The sequence below is a fragment of the Apis mellifera genome, linkage group LG4 (assembly GCF_003254395.2).
Source record: "Apis mellifera strain DH4 linkage group LG4, Amel_HAv3.1, whole genome shotgun sequence".
In the NCBI taxonomy this organism is placed as follows: Eukaryota; Metazoa; Arthropoda; class Insecta; order Hymenoptera; family Apidae; genus Apis; species Apis mellifera.
In genome coordinates, this window is record NC_037641.1 from 3,868,582 (window position 1) to 3,887,221 (window position 18,640).

At 43.9% G+C, this 18,640-nt stretch overlaps 2 protein-coding genes across 5 annotated transcripts in view; one reads left to right on the plus strand and one right to left on the minus strand.

The window, feature by feature from the left end:
- LOC102654745 overlaps window positions 1–16,563 on the minus strand; it is a 70,356-nt gene extending 53,793 nt beyond the window's left edge. The window contains exon 1 of one of the 2 annotated variants that reach the window (XR_003304505.1): window positions 15,188–15,833. Coding sequence is in view for 1 of the 2 variants with exons in the window: in XM_006558675.3 (XP_006558738.3) it covers window positions 15,840–16,530 (691 nt within the window). In the remaining variant the exon portion in view is untranslated. The other variant, XM_006558675.3, reaches the window with a different exon arrangement.
- LOC727092 (protein nubbin) overlaps window positions 16,241–18,640 on the plus strand; it is a 110,674-nt gene continuing 108,274 nt past the window's right edge. Inside the window, exon 1 of one of the 3 annotated variants that reach the window (XM_016911871.2) lies at window positions 16,241–18,340. In XM_016911871.2, the coding sequence (XP_016767360.1) occupies window positions 17,722–18,340 (619 nt within the window). In that variant the 5' untranslated portion in view covers window positions 16,241–17,721. The remainder of the gene's footprint in view (window positions 18,341–18,640) is intronic. The other 2 variants (XM_006558673.3, XM_006558674.3) reach the window with 2 other exon arrangements.

An 18,640-nucleotide genomic window follows, 5' to 3' on the forward strand; every position in this document is an offset into this window, starting at 1 on the left:
CGGCGGACACACTTGCCGCAATTTTATTGTCGGCAAAGAAGCCACTGTGCATAAACGATCGGCCGCTGCTCACTGACCTCGTACACCTGGCTCGGCCATACACACTCGAGCCTTCAGCTTTACCAAATTGAAACTATTATCCTTCCTGCTTCTCTGATTATTAACAACGGAAACAAACGGGAGGATCTAATTTCCGAAAGAATAATTCTAACAAAATCTCGACCGGGTTGACAGGAAGTGGAGGCGAAGAGGAGGAAAGGATGCGCGTATCCTTGCTTCCTGTCACATCTCATTACCATAATAGGGGGCCGTAATCACGACAATTAAACATGGTAATTAGGAAAATTAATGCCATTCGTCTTCTCGTTTCCTAATCCTGTCTAGGGGCTCCGTGGCGTGCAACTTCTTCTACCGAGAGCCATCTTGCATGCTCGTTTCCCTCCCCCAACACGCTTTGCAGGCTTTGCATTCAATTAAAGCTTAATTAGTCAAGCCGACTTCCTAATGACGCTCTCTCGGTGCATTTTCCTTGGTCACGGAGACACACGGAGGAGGAAGAAACAACAGAACCGGTATTGTTCTCCTCCCAAGGAGGAGAGAGATTCTCTCGTTGGTTGACGAGCAACGGAACGGTGTCTTCTTGGAAATCGAAAAGGATTAATGGAAAATATAGCAGGAATGATAGCAGCAAAAGCAAGTTTGTTTACGTTGGAATGGAAATATTTTTTCGCTAATTAGGGATGTAAATTTATTTATATTTATATTATTTGAAGAAAGAATTTAAATAAATGAGAGAGTATACATGAATAAAGAGATGCATGTATACACGTAATGCTTAAAGGTGAACAGGGAACATTTAAAAACGTTATTCATAACAAATGAAAGAAAGTATTTTTTTTTTCCTCCTCAGAAATGAATAAATGAATCTGTAATTACGATAAAGATGAAATTTAAATAAGTATTTTAAATATATAATATATATATATATCTAACGATTAAACACTCTATTTTTATACAAAGCGAAAGCTATTAATCACCATAAAATAATATTTATAAATATGAATTATACATATACATACAATCTCGGATACGTATCGCGGGATGCAAGGAATGCAACAGAGATTTGCAATCGTCACGAAAATATATAGAATTCCTCGTTTTATTATTGCGATATAAAATTGGATGATTCATCGGGCGAACAGTGCGATACGGACGAATGATCCGGATCCCATAGAGGCTGATACTCTTATACTCTGAAAACACCTACACGTGCATGACCGTGAAACGAACGATGACTGGAAGATGCTCTTAAATCGTGCATAGACTTAATAATTCATCGTGGGTGGTCGCGTCGTTGCCTTTTGCCTCGACGAAAATCCACCGCGTACGAATAAAAGATAATCGTTTTTTTCCCTTCGATACGAACGAAATATATATATATATATACATGGACAATCTTCGAATTATCTTCGATTTATCAGCGATTAATTACGGGACAGGGGGGGAGGAGGAACGGGGAACAGTCGTTAAACGTTGGATGATCGAGTTGGAAACGCCGCCACCCTTCGATTCACCTTGCCCTCTTTCGTCACGGATTTAAGGATAAGAGAAAAGAGAAGGAGAGGGAGAAATGAAAGGAGAGAGAGGGGCGTTTCACGGTGAGAAAAGCGAACGAGGGAGAGGGAGACGGAGAATTTTCGAGGGGGCTCCCAATTAAAAGCGCCGCCTGGCAGTAAAGAACTCGGTGGCTAAACTCGTTGCAAGATCGACTACCGAGTACCGTGTTAGTCCCTTTTAGTCACGGTTCGTGGTATGGCGGCGCTAATAAAACCCGCAGCCAACCGTTATAACTTGCAAATTCAACGCGATCTCGCCTCAGGATAAACGGTCCCGCCGCGTGTTCCCACATTTTTCCCGCGTCGTTTCCAGAATTATTAATTGTTATTATTATTGTTGTTGTTGTTATTATTATGGGGAAAACTTAGAGAAATTAAAATTCCTCCTCTCAAATTGGCGAAAAGGAAATGGGACATTTTTTGAAAAAAAAAAATGGTGGATGTAAATTGTACGTGCTCCGACGTACAATGGGTTAATATTCAATTGGCCTTTTGCCAAGTTGTAGAAGCCATGTCCATTTACATTCAGATGGAGTTGATATTTCATAAGAGCTACCAGAACGCGATTCAATCTCGCTGAAACGTTAATTACGAGCCTCCGTAGGGGGTTCGACGAGAACAAAATCCCCGGGTAATACATCCACTGGTAACAGACAACAAAGGAACATTCACAAACATGATTGCCCTGTTACTGTGATTATGCCTTATTAACGTGTCGAGGGAACGTGTCGATTTCCATGAGACGAGAGAGAGAGTGTATAGCGCTTATTAGCGACCATATAAATTGAATTGATTGAAGGGCGATCACGTGCCTCGATGCAAACTATGCAAATCTGTCTGTCAAGAAATTCGTGCATTCACGTTTCCATTCCATTTTGTCGAATTGTCGAGAATGTTATACATTAACATCCTTAGAAGAATTAATTCCTTGTTTTTTTTTTTTTTCTAGGATACATCGAGAAATATCCACGTAAGGATGTAAAAATATAAATAGTGGAAATTTCACTCGCTATAAATAGTTCGAGCGTGATATATGGGCGCCTCGTAACTCTGGCTCATTTCATACCCGAAGAAGATGGGTACGAACGAAGAAGGACACACAAAGGAGGGCACACACGAGATGTGGAGGACAGGGGCGCGAGCTCGCTAGCTGGTTCAATGCGTAGCAGATTCGGTTCTCCCCCAATCTTCTGGGGGCCCGAGAACAGTTTCGGTCCCTCTTCAGACGCTCGCCGCCGCGCATCGAACTGTCCGTGCAAATTTCAATTTTAACTGCTAATCTGCCAGCTAATAGCCCCCCTGCTCCTGCTTGTACCGCCGCCTCGCCTTTTCTCCATCAACGACCCCCGCTCTCAATACCCATCCTCGCTACGCGAGTTTTTCTCTTTGCCCGATCTCTCGGAGTTGCTCTCGTCCGACTGTCTCACGAGGGCCTACGCTTCTGTCGTTTCTCTACGCTTCTCGAACTTTCGTTCTCGCACGAGAGGGTGTGTGTGTGTGTGTGTGGACAAGAAAAGAAAAAAAGAAAAAAGAAAAGAAAAAGTTGGTGGAATATATTTTTTGCGTCCCGATTTTTGCGGCAATTTTTTTTCCACCGACCGACCGACCGTGTAATCGATAGTGTTCACTATTATTAGTCGGGATTACACGATCGATATGACTTGTGACTTCGTTATACTTCGGGTAGCAATGGTTCCCTTGGTGGGAACTCGTTGGCTGTCGTGGAACAGGTGGAACAACGGGGAAGAGAATTGATCCTTTCAGGGGCGAAAAGGGGTTTTTGCCTTCGGGGAGAAAAAATTCCTCGATCGAAACGAAAACGAATTTTCTTTTCTTTTTTTTAAACTGAAAGTCGAAAAGAGTATATAATAGTTTTAATTATAAGATACTTTTCTTTTTAATTTCGCAATTAATTTAAAAATATAGAGATAATCATCTAAAAAATTTGACAAACGGACAAGTCGGATAAGAATTAATCAATTATTCCACGAATTTTTAATCCCAGGCAATCGAGCCTCCTTTCGAATCCTTTCATTTTGCTCTTTTGCAATATTTCGAATTAAAATGGAGGAAGTGGGGGAGGAGGGGAGCCGCAGAAGAATTTCCTTTCGTGTCGCTAGTCTACTAAACGCAACGAGATCATAAATCTTCATCAAGGCACCATTTATTTCCACGATGATCCACGGTGTGCATAAATACCGAAAGTGCTTTTCCCAAGATTAATATTCCCGTTCGCGAAAGAGCGTCGACACCGGTGTGTCCATCGGTCTCTTTAACTTACTGCACAATCGCGCCCCTCCCCTCCCCTCACTCTCATTCGTCGCCAGACCGATGATTTATTGCAATATTTTGACGTGAAATATATATATATATATATATATATATATATATATATATATATATATATATATACGTGTGTGCAGGAAAGATGAATTGACAGCCGACTCTTTATGGGCGAAAGTTTGCTACCCTCTCAAACCACCCTGCTGCACTTCACCCCTGCCCTCCAACGACGCGACCCTCGACCAGTGTCCACCAAACCTATTCTTCTCCTAATTTGAGCGTTAATCATCAACGAAAGTTAGTCGAAGAAACGATTCTTCTCTAAAAGTGAAATTTGCAGATATCTCGACAAAATTGTATAACTTACGATTCTTCTCTCGAAGAATCTCGAAGAAGAAGAGAAAAAGATATCGAAAGGAAAAGGAACTTTACAATTTTTCCCCTGTCCACTTCGTTAACTTCGCTTTATCTAATTGCAACGCAAGAGGAATAAATTTAATGGGAACGAGGAGGGAAGGAAGATGCGTCGTTGACCGTGAAAACTTAATCGATATGAGAGGCGCGCGAATAAATGCATCCTATTAGAACGAAATGGACGCACGATACGAAGAAAGGGAAAAAAGGAGAAGGAAAAGTGCGGTTGATCGATCCACTGGCTCGGATGCATTACGCAAAGCGCGCCGCGCGATTCGCCCACGCATCTCGTCAACTAATTATCTAATAAAACGACGCTGACTTGGTGCGCATCACTTGGCCTGTTCATTCGTGAACACGTGTGCGTTTCGTGTACACGTACGTACGTGCGCGCGAGGATCTTTCACGAGCTTCCGAAGCACAGAGGTCGCAGCGGAGGAGTCGCAATACCATTAAGAGGAATGCATTATTCCAGTTCATTGTATTCAGATGACCACCGACTCTCTCCCCATTCCTCCACAGTTAGACAACGGTAAGGGCCCTTATTTGCCATTCATAGGGCCGCGGCCGTGCTCTCTCTCTCGTGGGTGTAACGAGAGCGCGAGCACGATTTTTCTCCTCCCAGTGAGTTTTAGACGTTTGTTTATTCTATCCGATTTAACATCCTTCCGTAATGGCGTATCTCCGATTGTATTATATTAGGTAACCGGGAAAGTATCGCCGTTCCTTTTATGATGGAGAAATATGTGTGATAAAAGGAATAACTGTTTATGGAATTTGAGTAATGCCGTTTTATGGACAGTTGCCAATGATTGATGAGACTTAAAATTGAGCGTGTTGAGTGTGAATTACGCAGTTTAGAGTTGTGTATTTTTCTACGTATTTATTTTGTTCAATTATAAGTTAATTCGGGAAGAATTTCTACGAAGGCTTGTCGCAACGTCCGAAAAAGAAGAAAAGGATAAAAATAAAAATAAAGGAAAATAAGAGTTTTTCAAAATCTCGATGAACAAGGTACGAATTTCGTCTTTCTTTTCTATGAAAAGAAAAAAGAAGAAGAAGGAAAAAGCTTTGCCTAAAAATCTTTCAGAGAAGATAGAAGGTATGAGGAAGATGAAGGTGAGTTAAAATTCTTCTTCTTCTTCGTGCAAATGATATTTTTTTTTTTATATAAAATTTTCATTTTCCTATAGGATTGAGCAACTATCCCGCGTTAAATTAGAAAAACTAGTTATACTTTTTTCTCTTCGTTTTAATAACCGTCTCTTTATTGGAATTTTACGAGATTTCCTTGTAGCCGTTAATGCAATGGACATTTAACGATACGAACGGGACAAAGTTACGACTAGTCGTGGTACAAAGTCGACGAGCGGAACAATCATCGTTGAGTTTTTCACGAAGCCGGAATCGAATGAAAGTCAGCCAATGCCGCATCGGAAGATAACGAAGGGCGCGATAAGGTGGTAGCCATTTCGATTCCTAGCCAGCTCTCTCTCTCTATCTTGCGCTGCTTTTTGGAAATTAAGAGGGGGCAGAAATCGAAATGTGGCCGGCCAACTGTCGCATTTTTCCCTTGGCGCGGAAAAGAGAGGAGGAAGAAATGGGGTGAAACGAAAAAGAAAAAAAAAAAAAGGAAAAAAGGACTATTGGCCTTTGTGCTTCGAATAAAGAAGCCGATTTTTTGCCCGTCTCCACGAAACGGGGAACCGATATTTGCATAAGCGTTGTTCAAGGATCCGTGACGAATCGTTGGTCGAAAGATGGTCCAGAGAGATTCGTTTGCATTCGATGATCTTTCACAGGGAGAATAGAAGGGGGCGCGATTCTTTTTCCACGGGGTATTTAATCCCCCTCCCTCCCTCATTCTTTGATATACGACGCTTCATTTTTTCCCCCGATATTATTTACGTGTGGATACAGGACGTCAAGGCTCGTCGATCTCGTGAAAAATTATTATTATCCTGCCTGTTAACCTAGCCCCCTATATATTTTCCAATCAAAATATATCGATTCAGGTGAGAGAAAAAAGAATTTTTTTACAGAAAGATTCCAAGATTTTTGATCTCTCTCATCCTCAAAAATCATATTGAAAATTTCCTACGCAAGAATAAATATGTATAAAAGAAGAAAGCGTGTAACCCGATAGACAGATCCCATCCCCCATCGACGAAGAAACGAAAAGAAGCAAATTTTCTTTCCAACCTCTGATTACACTATGAAATGGATATTCAAAAGTAAATATACATACGGAAAAATACACGTCTAAATCTAGATCCCCTGTATCTTGTTCTCCGAGATCAAGAAGCCGTAAAATAAATATTATCGACGCAGTGAGTCATAAACATCGACGAGTCGTCTCTCCTTCTCCTTCCTCCTTCTCCTTTTGCCCCACTTTATCGCGTCGTAGTCGCAACGCACTACTCGTAATAATTTCGAGAGCGAAACCCAAGAAGAGCTCTCTCTCACGATTCCTATTTCACTCGGAACGTAGCGAATCGGCCGTATCTCGAAGAACGACAACGCTCACGTCCCGATCTTAATGCGTACGCGACACGCGAACCCCCGACATCCTCCTCTCCTTTGATCGTCCCTCTTCGACGGCGGAGGATCTCGTTTCGTGGAAACTTTCGTGCCGATCGAAATCGTCCTCGTCGTCGTCCTCGCGCCAAAAATCGTCATCCCCCTTATAAATAATATCATTCGAAGAAGGGAGCGCAACCTTCCTTCCCATCCTCTCTTATCATCGCGATAACACGGTTTTTATACGGTTTCTCGAATCCGAAGTGGCGAGAAGTGGCTACATAGACGATCCTCTCCTCCCTCGCCTTTTGCCTCGCTAATGTGAAAACTCGAGGACGTTAAGTGGCTCAACTAGCCAACGTGTCTTTGATGTTTACCGCCCACCACTGCGTCGCGGCCGGTATATATACACACACTCACGCGACGCGACTGCGTAACGCTACCATTGCGATTCTTCCACCGTGGTCGGCGAGTATAGCACAACGACGACGACGACAAACAACGAATCTTCCCTCTCTCTCTCTCCTTCCCCTCCTCCTCCTCCCCGCCCCGGATCTCTCGTATGCACGCAATGGACTTGGCGCGCGGGGGAGGGGGAGGGGGATCATTTCCTCCTCCTCGCTCTAGTATGCGTTCCCTCGCGTCCCTCCTCCGCCACTTTGCGGCCACTTAGCATCTCTTCCACGAACCTTGTTACCATGACGAATAAGAACCGCAAGCGAGGTTGCCCGCTTAATTACCTCCACTACTTTGTCGGTGAGGAGGTAGAAAAACTGCTTCAGGATAGAGCAGTCCTGAATATTGAATTTCATTTTCATCGGCCTATTCTTCGATTTTTGAAGGAGTATATTGGTTACAAAGAACGGTTAACATGACTTAGAAGTGAAATTTTTTCTTTTATCAAGGAAGAAAAAATGTTTGTTGAAGGAAAGATTTGCTTGGATCGGGAATAGTAGTACACCTGATTTGAGAAAGCGGTAGCGGGACAAGTTCGGGTGGAGGAATTAATCCTTCCGGTCGTTTGAAGTGCAACTCGTTAAATGTGACAGTGGCTGGCAGCTGGATTGAATTGAGGCGCGTGCTATATTACGCTTGATATCGCTGTGAAACCCAACACCGCCGGCTTAGACCTCGACCCCATGAGTCGCTACCACTGCTGGCGCTACGCTGCCATTGCCATCGGCGAAACAGTATATCCTTGCCTCCAAAATGTTTTACACGCGACGTTTAAACGCTGCGGCCTCGCAGATTTTTTTTCCACCAACGAACAAGATAATTCTCGAGCGACTGAATATCGAACGAAAGAAAATTTTTTACGTTCCTTGCTTGGAAAATTGAGGAGGAGGAAAGAGTTTAATTTGATTAGGGAAGAAGATTGTTATATTATTTTACGCGCTCCTAATTTCGATTAAATTGGGCAGAAACATTCGTTGGCAGCTCTGCAAACTGCTCTGTCGACGATTCAAGGCCGGTGTTTAAACAAGTGCAACCAGCATTGTCAATAAAGTTCACTTTCCTCCATCATATATATATATATATAGAATTTCTTCCTGTATTTTGATAAACGGATAAAATAATAATTATTACGTTTATCGTCTCTACGCATTCCAACGATGATATCTGAATAACAATAACGAATCTCGAAGACGTGTAACGTGCATACTTGGAACAATCCTTGCCAATCATCCCCCGAAATTAAAATAATTTGGAGAAGAATAAAAATATGAAGGGATGATTTCCAAAAACAAAAGGAGAGTTGCGCAAACGATCGGTCTCACGCCTTCACGGGCGCGTGTTGCACGCGTGTTGTACGCACGCGGCCCACGCGGAATGCGCTTATGCGGAGCGAGCAATTACCTTAATCCGGTGAATATTCCGCGGAATAAAAGGGGCGAGCGAAAAGAAGAAGAAGAAGAAGAAGAAGAAGAAGAAGAAGTGGGACCGGTTGGAGACGGATGGAATGCCGCTCGAGGATGGGATGGAGACAATTCGCATTAGACAATTGGCAAATCGCGAGAGGCGAACGTCAACGAGATCGTGCTTGTGTCCGCGAAATATCGCTACGAATGCGCCCACTTTTTGCCGCCTAATCCCTCAGTGGGGGCAAGATTGACGTGAGACTTTTCTGAATCGCGGATAAAATCGGCGAGAGAAGAAATAACATCTAGATAAATCGCATGATAATGAGTCGAGATTGTTTTATATATTGCATGAAATGGTGCTCGTATATGCATATGTTGTTAATATTGGAAAATCAATGAAACGAGGGAAATTCGTTTAAATAACGAAGTCGTGGGAAAGGAATGATTCGATTTTGCGGATTGTGGAATGGAGATGCAGTTATAACGATCGTAATAGCATTCGTTCTCCCGAATTCATTGTCCTTGATCCGCTAATTACCACAAAAGGAACCGCTTATTTTATAATCGCACGTTACTACGCTCCCTCACATGCGTAATGCCAGGAAAATTACCACAAGCTTGCTCGCGCTCTGTCACGCGTGCCACGATATCGCGAGTGCACGACCGGCCTGCTACTACGCCGGGAATTGAGAGTTCCGTTTCTTTTAATTCAAAACTTCCTTGAAACCGAGCTGATCTAACGACTGATCCAGGGAACACGAGTTTCCTACCATATCGCACCGTGCAATTTGTTAACTCTTCTTCATCGATACGAAAAATATCGTTTATTTTTAAAATTCGTCTAATTTAAAACGGACTTCATTCTACAACAAACGATCCCCTTTAATAAGACGAAGCAAATTTTAAAAAACTGACAATTTTATCATCATGGAGGAACATCCTATATATATATACAGAGTATAGCTAATAAAAATTCTATAAAAATAAAAGAGGAATATTTGAACTATATAGGATATCTTTCAATTGAAAAGGAGATTGGGCGCATGTAGAAAATCTAGGATTAAATTATCAAAGAGGGAGAACTGGATCAAAACGGCGTATTCCGCAATCGTGGAAACGAGTTTGCTTATCGCCCCTTAAGCGTCGTATGGTAAAAGGAGGAGAAGTTTCTTTCCAGCGGTCGAAGGGTGGCTCGGCCCGCGCCGAGAAGGGAACCGTCCGGAAAATGGAAGTCGACGCTGGAGGTGTCCGAGAAAGGCCTTGAAATTGCGAAAGACGATAGGGAGGGCACGGGTCGGCTCTCTTTGATCCGCAGGCTGGTTGCTGGCTCGCGTCGCTCGAAGGAGGAAGAAAAAAGGGAAGGGAAAGGAAAAAGAAAAAACCCCCAAAACCTCATTATTATCCCCGCGGGCCGAAAATCCCGGGAACGGAGCTTTCGATTTCACGCCCCCGGCGCCCAACGAATTAATCGTTGCAGCACGAAACGGACGCCCTTCGAATTTCCCTCGAAACCTGCGTAGGCAAGCTTTTTCCGAACGACTCCTCAACATCTCCCTTTCATTAGGGAATTTTTCAGGTGTGGCCCGAAGGATTTGCCTGTGACCAATTGTCTTAATTGTTCCCTTATAATATATTTCACCTGTGACAGCCCATTCGAATCGATGGGTCCATCTATTTGGGGAACGAGCTTTCTAAAGCTTTAATAAACAACGCCCATTATGCGAACAGTTTTCTCCTTCTGTGGATCAATAATTCTGAATGATTTTATAATAGGATTACGGGCCAGGATAATGGGCCAGGATTGCCGGGGACGTCCAATGGAAGATGGGGCGGCATTTTAGAATTTTCTGTAGAGGAGATATATATATATATGTATATATACCCGTCGTAAAAAAGATGTAGAGAGGAGAGGAAAAGAAAAGAAAGAAAGAAAGAAAAGAAGGAAAAAAAAGAAATCTACTTCTTTGGGGAGTTTCTTGGAGTGAATGCCGCGTCGTAAAGCAATTAGTGGAGTAATAAGTGATACGAATGGATCGATACTGCCGCTACCTGGACCCTTACTACGAGCCAAGATTTCGGTGCATCGGTGAAAGTATATTACGGATGGTAAAACGGTCCAGGGAAACTGTAAAACGGTCCCGGACAGTCCCGTGTACGTTATGCAGTTTATTTGGATTTTTTTTTTTTTTTTTTTTTTATGAATCGTTGTTCCTTCTTTCCTTCCTTCCCTCCCTCGTCAAATTGCCGACTCGTCGAAGAAAACCGCTCGACCTGAATTAGAGAGAAAGAGAGAGAGAGCAGGAGAGGATGAGAAGGAGGGAGGGAACGAATAAGGGAGAGAAAGAGAGAAAAACGAGCTCCGTTTTCGGTGAGAATAGAGAGAGCCAGTAAAGTTCGACCGGCCTCTTAAGAAGTTTCCCGCGCGAAAAAGTGGGCAGAACAATTGCCGGGGAGAAGGGGGAGAGGAGGACGGGGGAGAGGGAGATGCGTCTCGAGTTTCCGCAAGTGGATGAAAATTCTAGAAAAAAAAAAAAAATCATCCTGAAGAGGATGAACAATAAGAGAGAATGGAATCGAAGGAAAAAAAAACACCGTTGAAAAACGTGAAAAAAATCTACTCGATAAAATATTCGATAAGTAGATGTGAAAAAGTAAACGAGGGAAAAAAAAACATACTTGAGATTAAGTGGGCACGAGAGTAGAATTAGAAAAGAAAAGAAAAATATTTTCACACCTCTCAACAAGATTACATATATATATACATATATTTTTTTTTTCTATGTAACGTATGTGGTGAATTGTCGAGAATCTTTAAAAAAAAGGGAGAGAGAGATTTACAAGTTGGTCAGAAACCCTATCGAGATTGGCCCAGTTTTCCGCGTCCCAACAAATCATCAAAGGAAAATAAGTGTTTTGACGCACCTGGCTCCTCGAACAGACTTGAAACGAGTGGTAGTTAAAACTTCCCCTCCCCCCGGATAGGAATAAACGATTGTACGCACACCGTACGGAATCAAAACCTCTAATTTCCCTCGTGACGGGAGATCTTTTATTATTCCTCGAGGGTGGCGATTCATGGCTCGTCTAAAAGAGCTCCTCCTTGGGGGGGCCGAAACGATTTTCGCAGGGAGGCGAGCGCGCTGGAGGAATTTCGCGTGTCGCGTTTCCTTTCTCTGCGTTCTTTTTTTTTCTTTTCTTTTTTTTTTTTTTTTTCCCCTACTTGAAAAAATCGACATAACGGTAACACAACTTTCGACAAGAAAGAATCCCAACTCGAACTCGCCTGTATCCCGTATGCGTATGCGTATTATTCGTTCGAATTTCACCATTATTGAGAAATTTCTTTGAAGAATAATAATAATAATAATAATGAAAGAAAAACGTCGAGAGGAATCGATTAATCGACGAGTTACAGTTAGGAAATGTAGGTCGTACACTGGATGGAAAAATTGTTTCGATCGAATTCTGAGTAACGCAGGCATCGGTATTTTCTTGTAATTTAATTCCAGGTAACGCATGGTATCGAAGGAATGCTAATAATAGAATCGTGATAGGTAGTGGAGGGACGGGTGAAAAAAAAGAAAAAGAAAAAGGAAAAGAAAAAAAAGAGAGAAAAAAAAAAAGAGGAAAAAAAAAAAGAGAAAAAAAAAAAAAATCCGAGGTGGACGATGCGAAAGCAATTAACGTCGCGAGATTGGCTTGTACTTTACGATTTTGATGATGTTGTGACTTGTTGCGTAGGGGACACAAAGGCGTCGCGGCGCGCGCGCGCCTGCAAACAGGTTTTCAGGAAAGCCGAGGGCGAGGGATAATACACCTTTGTCAAGGAGTGTGTTCGCGCGTGCAAAGAGAGGTGTTCGCCCGGTCACTACCGATGCTGCTTGAGATGTCAGAAGCCGCAGGTGGCCGAATGGTAGCCTGCAATTCACGTATACAGCATATAGACAGGTCGTAGGGTTTGTGAGAGGGTCATGGGGTCAGGAGGCAGCGGCTGTGCGCTCTGCCCTACCGGGTGTCTTGAAAAAAGAAAAGCCTACTCTTCTTCGACCGTGCGATGGAAATGAGTAGTAAGAAGTAACGGAAATAATCGAGAAAAAAAAAAAGAAGAAGACGATCAGCGTGTAGAAAGATAATAATAAGCGTGCTGTAATTTCTCGAGTAGAATATTTCGAGGAGAAATTTTTTTTAACAGCCGAGGGGGTTGAGCCAACCCATGATAATTTAATGAGCGTAAATTATCTGCCCGCGAAATGAAAACTCGGTGTATTAAAAAATTAAATTCTACGGAGGAGTTCACCTGTTCACGAGGATTAGGGGATTCGCGCACAGGTGTGCGCGCCTTTTTTCGCCCCCCTTACTTCATCGAATTAAAATACGACCAGTTAAGGATCTATTACCGTGATCTTGATCGTGCAAATGGCGCACTGCCGCTTTGCCATTTCCATACACGCATACACCGAGTTACCCCTTGTCCTCGCCAGAGCCGTTTATATTTCCATTCAACTCGTGAATGAGAAAAAGGAGGGGAGACACCTGCGATCATTGCAGGGTCATGCAAATACCTGCACGCGATGAATAAAAAAAGAAAAAAAAGAGGGTTCTCGCCCGGGGAGAAAGGGTTCACCTTATTCAGATTAGGGTCCCGGGTATGGGTATTTGAACACCCTTCCGTTTAGTGCCACTCGAGCCGCTTGATTTTTCGGCAAGTGCTTTTATCCACTGGCACGCGCGTCATACATAAATATGACCGGCCTCTCTCCTCCTCTTTTTTTTTTTTTGTCCCAACCCTTTATTCAATCAGATACGGTATGGAAATATTCGCCACTTGACGAAGAAGGAGGTTTCGTTTCACACCTCGATCCATTTATAATAATATCCCCCTTCTATAAACGTATCTCTCGTTTTATACGTATAAAACGAGTAACAAGTAACAGAATAAAAGAGAAAGAGAGAGAGAGAAAGATACAAGACGATTTCAGGGAAATATCTATACACGCTTCTCGCAAAGCTTTCGCCTCGACTTTCCCGGAATCAGAGCGCGTAGATATTATTCGCGCCTCTTTCGTGAATTCGCGTAAGGTAGGGGCGTCATTAAAATCAATACCGGCACGCTCTCCTCTTCGTCTCCCTCGTGCCACCACCTATCCCCTATCCCTCTCGGTATGTCCCGCTTTCATCTTCATCCCTCGACGCTATTCATCCTTGTCGCGCCTTCCTTTGTACACGTGTGTGTACGTATATACGTGTGCAACGTGGGGGTGGTGGCAGGGTGGCGAGGGGATGCTCGTTTCTAGTCTAGATGTGGGAGCCATGCAACCGTGGGGTGGTGGGGCAGGCCGGAGGGGAAGAAAGAATCAGAGGGAGAGAAAACGCGAAAAAAAGGAAACGTGCGCGAGGAGGGGGAGGTTCAGGGGAGGGGAGGGCGCGATAAGAAGGAAGGGTGCCGCGTTCGCAAGGTTAGGTAGCCGGTACACGCGATAAGGAGTGGGGGTGACGTTCCCATGGCCAATAAGAACCTCTTTAAAGCGCCCTTTTTGCGCGGGGAACTGCGCATGCCGGATTCAAATCTGGGCGACCTGGGTATCGAGTGGAGGTGGTGGCCACGGTGGTGGTGGCGGCCGGTGGCTGTATGGAAATATGATAGCGCGATAAAAAGAGGAAGAATGGCAGGGATGCTTGTGTACGCGAGGGAAAACGGCGCGTGGGTGGGGATTCTGCACGGCTCCTACGACCAATAAAGGCCCAGTTTAAAGCGTCTTATTTTTTCTTTTTTTTTTTTATATATATACCGGCACTGCGCATGCCGCATTCAAATGTTAGGAGTGGTGGGCTTCCGATGTGTGTGCATGGAAATATGATAGGTGAGACTTGGAGGAATGGCGGCCGAAAATAGGGGGTGTGCGAATATTTTTATAACCCGGCAGAGTTACGACAGGGTTGGAGATTTTTCGGAGAATAATGGCGGCTGAGATAGATCTCAGAACGTAGGTATAATATCTTAAGTTTAATTTCATTAAAATTCGCAATATTTTTGATATTCGAGTTTAAATATAATTCGAATTATGTTGATACGTTCGATATATTCAATACGTTCGATGTATTCGACTCGATAGAATGCGTGAATATTTTTATAATTCGATAGAATGACGATAAGATTAGAAATTTTTCGGAAAAATATATTTCAGAACGTATACGTAATATCCTTGATTAATTTCATAAAAATTCGTAAGGTTTTTGATACTCGAATTTAAATTTACTTCGAATTATGTAGCTTGATATCAAAGATTCGATATATTCGATACGTTCGATATATTCGATTCGATATAATTGCTATATTTTTTCGATACTGTTAATGGCTGATTATAATATTCGTATATTATGCATTATTGATTGTTTGAATACATTTGTTAATGCGAACGTATTCAACACACAATGAATCTATTGTTCGAGAGATCGTTGAACCGACCGGTTTTAACCTGTACAAGTACTTACCGGTTTGCTGTTAACCTGAGACTCATCAGCATAAAGTATTAGCCGGATATTTCGTTCTCCAGTGTACTCCCAAAATGTATTAGTCAATTCGAATCATAGAATCACAGATTTCGACTAAAAGTTTCGAAAAACTATCATATACATTTCACGTGGCGCGAATTATTTCTCACCAAACGAACATTCTAAAATTCAAATTGTAGCAAAGTGGTACAATATATATAACCTAGCACGCGAAGCAAGTTTAAAACACTTGCAATTTACTATTCTACTTTTCTTTATTTCGACCAATAACGAGTACACTACTTTTGCACTTCGTAAAGAACACTTTAAACAGATATTTTGCGAAAAATTACTATTAAAACTTCAAACGAAACGATTTTATAATTTACGAAATATATCACGAACACGCACGACTGCCAAAAAACGCCACCTGTGCCACCTACTTGAATTAATAGAGTCGCGCGCATATTATATAGAGCGCCCTCATAATTAGTTAGTCGTTACTTGACGTTTACGAAAACGGTTGTGCTAAAGACATGTCACTTGTTTTTCGAATTAATTTGAAAGTGTTAATCGTTACCGTTGATATATCGACAGGGGAGCGACGTGTGCCGCGATTGGTTGCTTCTCTCGCATATGCAAATGGACTTACCTTCTCTCTCTTTAATCGTGGTTTCGTTGCAGCAGTAAGTAGTAGCCGGTACACGCGAGGTAAAAAGGCGCGTTCGCGCTCGCGACCAGAGAACTCGCCTTTCCTTGCCGGGCGGAGCCGCGCGTGATCCGCGTTTCTTTGCGATTGGAGCACCATTCCCCACCGACGCTGCTTGTTTCCCCACCAGCATAAGCGTCCAGGCGTCCGTCCGCTGCTTTTCGTTCCAATCTAACCTCTTCGTCGTACACTCAGCCTTTCGAGCCGAGGTTAGCGTTGCTCCATCTCTTTTCTTCTTTGTGCAACTCCCCCACTTTGCGTTCCACGGTCCGTGTACGCGTCCGCGTTCCCCGTGGCCGGTAGGCGGCCGACCGGGCGTACGTGGGCCCTCTAGTGTAGCTGCACACATGCACGCGACAGCATCTGACCGCCGTACCAGCCGCCGCAGCCGTAGCTGCCACCGTCGTAGCTCGTCGCGGATGCTCGTGTGCCTGCGATAACGATACTTTGCTCTTTCTACGAGATCCCGCACCGCGGACAGCTCAATTCTCGCGAGAGGGAAGCTGACGCGCGGTGTGTGTGAATCTATGACGAAACGGTACCGCACGTGTGGAACGCGGAACCACGGAACGGGAATAATTGCCAGCGTCGAAACAGTGAGACAGTGAATATTCGTGACAGTTTCTGATGGCATTGGAAGGATTCTGAATTAGATTTTGAGATCTAACTCGAAATAACTTACGATGCTCGTGCTCGTTTCGGTGATTAGCATCGGAATCGTTCGTGAATTGGCCGATGGGTGACGCTGGGTATCTGACGCGTCACTGACAGATCGGAGAGACAATAGGATTTTTGAATATTCGCGGGTTATAAAAGACACGATTCTCCCGGTAAAAACGCGGGAAACTTGGGCAATAGCCGTTGACAGTTGGCGTTGGTGTCGGTTCAAAATTTACGGTGAGGTGTGTTTGGCATTCGGATGACAGGTGAATTCAACGGGAAACGTGGCCAGGGACGATATGCGAAGGAAATAACGACGGCACACACTTGTCACGCTGTTCCGTTTAATAACTATATATTCATTAAGAAGTGTTCGTATAATGAACGTGAAGGATAAACGTACATAACCAAGTAGTGACTACCGTGCGAGACTGGAATACGTTCGAAGGAATATAATCTGTGCTCATTTATCAGTGTAGTGTTTCTACAGGAATATACTGTGATATCGAAGGATAATAGACGTCTTGAGGATCTTTTATATACGTAATTCGCTTCTGTTTCGTTAACCTCGATTTCGAAAATAACCTCAAAAATCTACGTAACGTACTCGTCTTCGTGGAGCTTTCATTCCCGATAAGTGCAACACCTGACCATTGGCCATTGCTCGACGCTTTTAACCAACGACAAAAACGATAAAAGTATATCAAATTCGTACACGGAGGGCGAAGAAAAGCTTAGCTTGTCCAACAAAGGGAGCCAGCAGGTGACCACGTTGGATTTCGCGGCGTTGGCTGCTTACGGGGGCGTTTCGGGACCCAGGGTCGCGGTGGCGGGTACCGGGGTCCTCGCGCTACCCGGCCTGATACCCGATAAGGGTTTATCATCGCCCGGAGGACAGTCGAAAACAAAGTCCGCAGGGCTGGCGGGCCTCGACAGCGAGGCGGTGCGCCGGTGGGTCGCCGAGGCGGCGCGAACCGTCCGGCAAATTCCGCCTTCGTCTGTGATACCATCCAGTTCGCAACAGCAACACCAGCAGCAGCAACAGCAGCAACCTATTCAACAGCAGCCGCAGCACAGGCAACAACATCATCATTCCATCCATCGACAGCGTCAAGAGTCTAGCCCACCTTTGGTGGGCGCCTCCCCTTTCGTTCTGCCGTCGTCGATGACGCAGACCCCCAGCATGCATCTGCTGGAGAACAACAACCTGGTCGAGGTTGCGATGGTTCAACAGCAGCAACAGTCGCAACAGCAGATGCAGATGCAGCAACAGAAGCAGAAGCAGACCAGCCCGACGAACAACAACACGATCGAGGCTTGGAGGTCTATACAGGGTGGGCACCAATGGTGGAGTCCGCCGAGCACCGTTCATCAGGAGCAGCAGCAACAGCAGCAACAGCAGCAACAGCAGCAACAGCAACAGCAACAAATATCGCCCATTGGACAGCAAGTTGTCCAGTCGCAGAGTTTGGTCGTTGGCTCGGTTTGTGGACAAGTACAGAGACAGTCGCAGATACAATCGGAGATCGACCAACCTTTGGACTTTTCGGTCGGTTCCCTTCAACAACAGAGGCTACATTCTCGCGTAAGGACTATGTACGAGAGACTGCAGGATAGGATACACGATAATAATAATGGGACAACCGGTAGCGGGCAGAAGATCGGCAGAGGGACGGGAAGCAGGAGAAGTTACAGTCCGAGTGAGGGTAGCAGCAGCAGCAGCGAGGACGAAGGAGTCTCCACCGGCGGTAGCCCTTCCGGCCCACTTCGAGGCACCGAAAATGGTGAGTCTGTCATTTTCAAATTATTATTATTCGTATTATTCGTTTCTGCAAAAAAAAAAAAAAAGAAATATCCATATGGAATCGCGTATGACGCGTACGAGAATGACGCGATGAATTATAATATCGGTGATAAACGGAATTGATAATTCCAATTTTGCATTCGTTTTCGTAACGAGTTAGTCATCTGAAAAATCTAGGAATTCCGCTCCTCGAAATATTACATTTGATAGCGTTCTTAGAATCCAATCAATTATGAATCTTAAATTAATCAAAGTTATCGTGTAGATTAAGTGCAGCGTT